The sequence below is a fragment of the Aulostomus chinensis genome, chromosome 20 (genome assembly GCF_037954235.1).
Source record: "Aulostomus chinensis isolate RoL2024-O1b breed Wild chromosome 20, RoL_Achi_v1.0, whole genome shotgun sequence".
In the NCBI taxonomy this organism is placed as follows: Eukaryota; Metazoa; Chordata; class Actinopteri; order Syngnathiformes; family Aulostomidae; genus Aulostomus; species Aulostomus chinensis.
Genome location: NC_141339.1, coordinates 10,902,091 through 10,910,362, shown reverse-complemented (window position 1 = coordinate 10,910,362; position 8,272 = coordinate 10,902,091). Strand labels below are relative to the sequence as shown.

The following is an 8,272-nucleotide window of genomic DNA, read 5'->3' as shown; positions in this document are numbered from 1 at the left end:
ACTACTAACCTTTATTGTACCGACAGTTTTCCTCCTAGGACTGAAGCTCAAGCGTTAACCAATTTGCTAATTTAAATAAATAAATGCTAAAAAAAAACAAAAAAAACGTTACAACTAATTGTTAAAATCAATTAAGGTTGGGTATAACGACCTGTGCAGACAAATAAACATTCATCTCTAGCCTTGAAAGAACAGAAGGCTCCAGGTTGTCTTAGTTGGCGTCAGAGTTAAAGAGGCCGAATCCTGACGGTCATCTCAGACCCCAGACTTCAGTCTACTTGCATCCAGCTCAGAGTTCTTGCATTCATAATTTTATCCTGTCAGGCATCCTCTGTACTGATATCATCCAATCACCGTGCTTTATCTTAGCATCCATTCACTGATTAACCTGAGACAGCAAAAAATGGAGAGCTGTGGGGAAGTTAAGATAGGTCAACACACACGTGCAGGAGCCTGAGTCTCTCGCCTTGGAATGTCTCTTAATACTGAGATTCCAATCACTATGACATCTCTTTAAGTCATTATCTCTTAATGACAAGTCAGCCAAGACTCACTGACTCTCCCAGCACACTCAAAATCTCTTTGATTTAGTGAAAATGAATAGTAAAACAAAACATTTATTATCTAAGTAGGAATATTATCTGTAAAAATAAATAAATAACTGCAATGTGCCACTCAGAGTCCCATGACAGATCAATATTTTCTCTGCTGCAAAGTCCTTAACATTAAAATAAACATTAAGAACATTCAGAAATTCATATTTATCAAATTTATTTAAAAGAAGATTAAAAGAATCACTTGTTTTTACATTAAACAGTCAAATGTCATACATGGTGGCAAGAGGAAAATACGAGGAGCTCTAATAACTTAAGACTGTAGCAGATTCAAGTTCTGGAACCCAGGCTAAAACAACAAAACAGTGGGGCATTGGTAACATCCACAAGTGCATTTTGCATTCCATGGCAACAAGTGTTGTAGTGACAAAGAGCTTGGCACTACGACGAGCGACATACACCCAGTCTCACGGAGGTCCGCTATATGCCCCTTCAACAAGACAGTCCACTTCAATGTGAAGCAGTCATTCGCTGTGTTTCTTCTGCTCTCCCAGCCCTGCTCGAGTGTCTCCAGCTAGAACCGAGGGAGCTGTCTGAAGCATCAAGTTCAGTCCAAGTTAAGAGGTGCGGGTGGGAAGAATGAACCAGTCCAATTCTCTGGTACGATAGTCAGTTCAAACACAGCCATGATCTGGCAGTAGTGGTCACGTCCTCAGAGTGCTACGCTGACGACTGTCGGGGCAGCTGGGAGAGATGAGCCTCGATGGCCTGCAACAAAGGGCCCAGACACAATTAGGGGTCCTCCCTGCTCGTCCTGCAAACGTGTACGATCTTAGGTTTATGTACCCAATTATCAACACCATGAATAATTCACAATCCCAAACATGGTTCTGCTTGGAAATGTACTTGTTTTTTTCAAAACAAATCGGAAAAACATCGTAAATCTTTTCGTTAAAACTTAAAATCAAGTCTCTTTCATAGTTTGATGCATACCAGGGTGTAACGGAATGAAGGGGTGGGAACTACCCTGTTACAGACTTGAAACTGTTAATGCTAGTTAGCCTGCGTGCAGTGTAGCCCAAGTCTTTGGACTTTATGATTTTGGGTTGTGTGCATCGTGGACTCCAGTCTTCGTTAATGTTATGCATAATCAAAAGAACTGAAAAATATTTGGTGATCAAAGGTCAAGTTGATCTCCGTCTTCTCAACGCCATCTCAGGGAATGTCAGAATGACATCTGGGACAAACTGCAAGACAGCTTTTTGCAGATTATTTACTTTAGGAGCAGATTCTAATGTAGGATACAATTTCTTTTTAATGTTTAAATCCCCTGTTTGAAAGACTAATTCATAGACTAATATGGGAGAAAACATGACCTTGGTTAGGGTTTATTTAGGTCAAATTAAACACACTTGATTGTATTTCATTTCCAGTGAGGCACATATCGTGAAGTCATACAACCTCAGTGCACCCTTTCTAATTCATTCATTCAATTATTTAAGGGAAAATCAATATAACTGACTTTTTTTTTTTTTTTAAATTTCACACAACCTTAACACACATACCAGACTTCCATCAAAGCTTGACATGAGCATCTGAACAAAAAGATGACATTACCGGTACTCCCTAAATATTCAAAGAGCAGATTTTTCAGTTACTATTCACTATTATAAAACAATGCACCAAAATATCTATGTTGATGCAACGCGGAACAACAGAAAAACAGGGTTCATACACATAATTGACAATAATTTCCCGTGACATTTTCAAATTTGTGAGGGAAAATTTTCATGACTACTCTCTGGAACGTCTGTTTATATTTGGCACAGGAGACTGATCAATAATAATCAAATGATTATTATTATCCAGTTGGTTTTTGCACTCATGGAAATTGCATTGCTCGTCCAGATTTTTCACGTCACTATGGACCCTGACAAAACAAAAAAAAAAAGAATACTGCAGTATCGTCATCTTCTCACCTTTGCCAGGTCTCCTGTCGACCCTGGAACCAAACATAACTTGGCTCCGTCTTTCCACAAGTCCTTCAGACGCTGCTTCATGACTTCAACATTCCTGTGATGAACATTCAGCAAGCAAATTACACCTGGCTTGACCTCATAAATGCTGAAGGAAATGACATCAGGTGACCTGCCAATAGGCTCACATCGTTCGGTTAGCCGTGTTTGTATTAGTGGTACTTCGCTGTCCCGTCTGTCAGGGCTTGTAAAAGTTTGGGAGTAAAATTCAAGCACATTCAAAGTACGTGTCAATACCTTAATCATCACGTAGTACTTACGAAATAGTTCAGGGAATACCTTCATTTGCAAGGCAGTCGTCAATATTTTTCCAGCTCTTCACATGAACTCTTATTGTAGGCTTTGATCCCGATCAGTTAATGCTTGCCGATTTGAAACCAGCCAAATAAATATTCCAACGAGATTATCTAACTTAAATTCTAAAGAGACTCAAGAATGACAGTGTGGATTGAACTCCCAGATTAAGTTGAGAATCTAGCATTTTTCAACACACACGTTCAAGCACGCTTAGGGGTGGTGGTGGTGGTGGTGGTGGTGGTGGGGGGGGGGGGGGGGGTAACTGTCGTGGAGATGCAGTGCAATTCACAATTCAATGATTCAATCAACGAATGCAGAAAATGGTAGAATCGATTCAGAGCTCCCTCCAGTGTGATAAATGCAGAATTAACCCAATTCATTCGACCGGCTGCTTGTTGCCGACATGTTTAGTTACAAATGGAAACGGAGGCTGTCTCTAAAGCGCTCGTACGTTTGGCTTCTTTAACACGAATCTGAAGGCAAATTCATGTTAATGTCGTTGAGAGTCCTGCAGGGATGGAGCATTTCTGAGGACCAACCCAGAAGTAAGCATCACAGTGGGTTTGCCCTGAAAAGCAACACACGGAGGACAAAAGACTGATACTGGTGTCTCCGCTCTTTCTGAACTGCACTCCGTATTTTGATGGCGGGAAAATTACTTTAAAGCATTTTTCCAATAAGAAACCAATATTATTATTATTTTTTAAACTGTCTGCAATGCATCCACGTTTGATTTTGGCCTACATAATCCTTGATGATTTTCACTGAATGGTGAACCGTCCCACCCCTAAGCATGTTACGAACCCTGCAAACCCTGAGTAGAATGACAGGGTGCATCACAGGATGACACTTAAAAGAACAACTTTGTGTATTTTCAAAATGAATTATCTGAATCTGGATGTGCAAATGGTTGGTTACTTCCAATTTTACTATGCAGAAGGTATTTCCAGAGAAATAAAACTGGATATCAAATTCTTGTCAAGTAAGGCAGCAAAAACTAGAGGAAGTCGGCCAAGTTGGAAAACACGTAGTTGCCCACCTGTCTTCTGAACTGTCCCGCAGTCTTTTCTCCTTCCTAGAAAGTTCTGGCCACCACTTCCTGATGACGGATTGAACCCAGTGTAAACCCACCATTAAGTGTCTGAGAAAAGATGGGCAACCAAAAAGAGAAAATTCAAATATAATATGATTTTTGCTGTTTTATTCTGATGACAATTCATCAAGAGTCTACATCAGTTCAGACTTGTTCAATCTCTTTTCAGCATGGAGCATTTTATCCCAAACCAACACAGCAGTCGAGACAATCTCAGAGACAAAACACTACATATTTATAAAGATACTTGTTGGCACTTACTCTTCATAATTACTCGCAAGAATCACTTTCACTTGGGGCATGAGGTCAACACAGCATCCAAGTGATAAACATGGTGCTTCAGTTTGAAGGCTGTCAAGAAAGCAGAAACAAAGAAGAGAGAGAATGTAAGCAAGCTGGTTATTTGAAATCTGGCCAAGTCCGGAAAAGCAAATGTCAAATTAAATCTAAACTGAATTGTTTGGTTCAGAGCCGTGTTCTGTAATCGTTCACTGACGGATGTGTATGCGTTACCCCGTTAGCCCTTCCCATTCAAATCTTGTTTTAGAGACATGTTTGTGTTACAGGAAAGTGCACGTGTATCTTTAGATCATATGATATGATTGAAGATTTCATTCAACTGTAAACAGTTTTGGCACTACCTTTCTCCCTTACGCGTGATGTTTTCCATAGAGTTGCACGACGAATCAAAATTTAAGCAATAACATGAAACGGCCCGCTGCAATTTTCAAATTCTATGCACGATATTTTTTAAAGGGTATGTTTTTGTCAACACAATATTATGATGCTGCTGATACGCCAACCACACATCGTATTCTACAGATTAGAGCAGCATAAATCGGTGAAAAATTCATGTTGAGATTATTGTGTGCGATATTGCAAAAAAAACAACAACAACAAATGGTTTTGTGTGTGTTTGCTTGGTTATCGAGGACAATGAACAGAAATCATTGATAAAAATCATAAGTTTTTTACTTCTCAATGTAAGTAGCATAAAAAAAAACCCTGTGAGATACTGTTTTGAAAAGGAAAGCGTTACACTTGGTTCAGTGACAAACAATATCCATTACAAAAACAAAACCATTTCTGTCACATCTGTATGGCAGAAATGTGTGTGTGCGTGTGTGTAGGATTAAGTAATGTGCACAACTGATGTTACGATTCAATGAACTGTGCAGGATTAATTCAATCCCCACTAAATTATACCATTTCACTGTCCTGAAAGTTCACTGAAAATGGGAGTAAGATTTAATCATTCGTTTGATTTTTTTCCCCCCTCGAATCTTGCAGCCCTGATCCCACATGGCATAAATTTTGGTCCCTGTTTACTTTCACTGATCAGAATTTCCCCTCCATTAAACACTTTGATTTTAAAATTCGGGACAGTGCAAAATGCTTGTAATTTCTTCAAGCTCAAGATGGCATCTTCAGATGGCCTTTTTCCACCAGAAGGGATACACAGCTTCCCATCATATATGGCACATTTGAAACCAATGGTTTTAAATTTTTGTTCAAAAAAAGTGACTTAAATCTTTGTTTGTTTGTTCGGTTTTTTTTTTGAAAAAGCAAAAGATGGTCGGCCAAAATCATTGCAGCTTTACATATTCATTCATAGAGGTTACACATGACCTTATTAAGTCCAGATTGGTGCTGTTTTTTTAGTCCAGCAATTACAGGAGCTGCTAAATAAGTACAACTTCCTAAATATTCAAATGAGACTCACTCGTTGGTTAAGACAGGTAAGCAGTCGAGCAGCACTTCTGTGTCTTGAATTCTGCAAAACCACAAACATGAAGAAGTATTGTTATACTTTTGACAGTGGAAAAAAAGAAATAACCTGAATAAGGTATTAGCCGCCAGCCTTCTACCTTATTAGATAGGCCACCAATTCACTGGCATTTCTTTGCCATAGTGTTAGTGCTACTTTTAGTCGGAGATTCCGTCCAAAGAGGATGTGAGTCATTGCTTCGTGGTCCTTTGATAGCTGTGCAAGACAACAATGCAGACAGGGAATACTCTGTCAGTTGAGCTGGTTTTATCACCTTTCTTGAATGATTCAAGGGCATAAGCTCAAACACTGCACATCAAAAGCCATTGTGTTTTCAGCCACTCACCTCAGTAAAGTCACTATACTTGGAGCTGGCCCCTGCCATCTTGGAGGCCTCTGCAGAGTTCACAGGGAGCCCGCAGTTGTCCTTGAAGTGGTTACCCCGCACATCATCAGAGCATGTCAGCTCATTTTCTTTGTTGGCCATGCCGGGGTCATGAGCACGGCCTACATCTGATGCTTTGCGGTGCAGCTTTAAGCCCACCTCTTCCAATGGACAGCTCTTCCTCTTGTAAGATGACAACCGCTTCGCTTTGCCTGGACTGTGTACTCTGTAATGCACTTGAAATCTGCCAAGAGGAAAGTCACCCAAAGTTGTTTTAGTCTAGAGAATCATTGGGTTATAATGGCCATGGAAAAGTGCCTTGATTTTGAAGTGACTAAAAGGGATCATCTGTAGGACACAATAATCAGGGAACTGGATGAATCCCACAGATGTGGATGAGAGACTCACCTTTCCTTATCTAATTCTTCCTTATTTATAACATCCACCTAAAACAAAAGGATAGGGGATGAGGCCACCACTACATCTTCTACTACTATTACACCACTGCACTCGCACTTCACAGTTGTCAGAAAATACTTTATCGGACAACTGTTTACATAAAAAACAAGATATTTGCTATCAACTACATACCTGCTTCATGTTCTTATCAGCAGAAAGATGCAGGCAAGATAGGCCATTGGATTTATTCTGGTCGACCTCAGAGACTTCCTGTTGTCACACATGCTCATCAGCTGCCATAATAAGAGACACTGTTGGACAAACAATTGCAGGACAGAATTAGCGAGTGTCTTTTTTACCCCCAGCAAATGTGATTAGCAAGGGTTGACGCTACTTTCCGCTTTTAAAACATTTTACACAATGTCATGCTTCTCGCAGAGCATTGCGTTCCATGGAGAGACGCGAGCTAACGACAGACATTCACATATACAGAGAAACTAACCTTATTAAACGCATCGTTTTGTGGAAAGGCGTCGGCTACTAATGCTTACTAGCATTAATTAGCTAGTGCTGCAACAAATGTCTCGTCTCTTGAGTGATAGGTTATTTAACATGCTAACAACACACCCACAGGGGTGTTTCTAATGAACTAAAACCCTCTGTTTTGTTTCGTTGTTACGAATGCTGCTAGCTAACTTCAAACTCCAGTTGGCAAACTGCAACTGTTAGCATAAAGCTAAACCACCAAGGATAGGTCGCAAATAACCAGCAGGGCCGCTAGTGCGAGCTAACTAGCCAGTTAGCCTTTTAACTCAAGAACATATGGCTCAATAAACAATTTGGAATCATTCTCACAACTTAAACAACATAGTCAAAATACCAACCGAGCCATTACGTCAAACGTATTGAAGACGCATGAGGAGTGTAAATCCGAAACGTGAAAAACTGGTAACACTCAAGGACAACTACTTTCAGCAGCTTCACTGGCGTTTCTGAGTTTTAACCATTCAAATGAATACACCGCCGGTGAGTGAGGATTGTGGGATAGATTTTGGCAAAGTAACCTGGAGTTTCAGCGACGACTGCTGGACATTATGCAACACAAAGTCCAAATTAGTGTATAATGGCGCCATCCAGTGGTATTTATGATGGTATCGGTCTATGTCTGTGGGGAAGGCGGTGGTCTTCTTCCTCTGTAGTTTATTAGCAGACGAGACGCAACCAAGGTGATTTGCTGCCCTCTAATGGTTAAATGGAGACCTCCATTTACGGGACAACTTGACTACACTGCACTGCCATGCAGAAACTGCATCATAACTTTCGATTTGTTTCGAGTATTGTTGTCAGAAAACATTTTATCAGAATACTTTTCCATGTTTTTCTTCACAAATGCAATTCCACTTGTGGGAAAGGTAATTAATTGTTACAGTCATGTTCTTAAGCTCACTTTTATCCTATGCTGAAACCATCCATCCATTGTCTTCCGCTTATTCCTACATTAAGGGTCACGGGGGGGGGGGGGGGGGGGGTGAGAGGCGGGACAGGTCACCAGTCCATCACAGAGCCAACACATATAGACAGACAACCATTCACACTCACACCTACGGTCAATTTAGAGTATCAATCAGCCTCGTCCCCTCTTGATGTCTTTGGACTGTGGGAGGAGGAAGCTGGAGTACCGGCGAGAACCCACACAGGAACAGGGAGAACATGAAGACTCCACACAGAAAGATCGGGACT

General features: G+C 40.6%; 1 protein-coding gene across 2 annotated transcripts; it reads right to left on the bottom strand.

Moving 5' to 3' along the window:
• Positions 1-778: 778 nt before the first annotated feature.
• katnbl1 (katanin p80 subunit B-like 1) lies at positions 779-7,692 on the bottom strand. Of its 2 annotated transcripts, none has more exons than XM_086189195.1 (10): positions 7,597-7,692; positions 6,725-6,843; positions 6,542-6,579; positions 6,095-6,377; positions 5,849-5,964; positions 5,704-5,754; positions 4,242-4,331; positions 3,927-4,028; positions 2,534-2,627; positions 779-1,322 (listed from the first exon to the last, which is right to left on the bottom strand). In XM_086189195.1, the coding sequence occupies exons 2-10, from the start codon at positions 6,731-6,733 to the stop codon at positions 1,275-1,277; spliced, it is 831 nt and encodes a 276-aa protein (XP_086045321.1). In that variant the 5' UTR covers positions 6,734-6,843; positions 7,597-7,692; the 3' UTR covers positions 779-1,274. The 2 variants fall into 2 exon arrangements, with proteins under 2 accessions (XP_086045321.1, XP_086045320.1); XM_086189194.1 differs by lacking the exon at positions 7,597-7,692 and adding an exon at positions 7,417-7,580.
• Between the last annotated feature and the right edge of the window lie 580 nt (positions 7,693-8,272).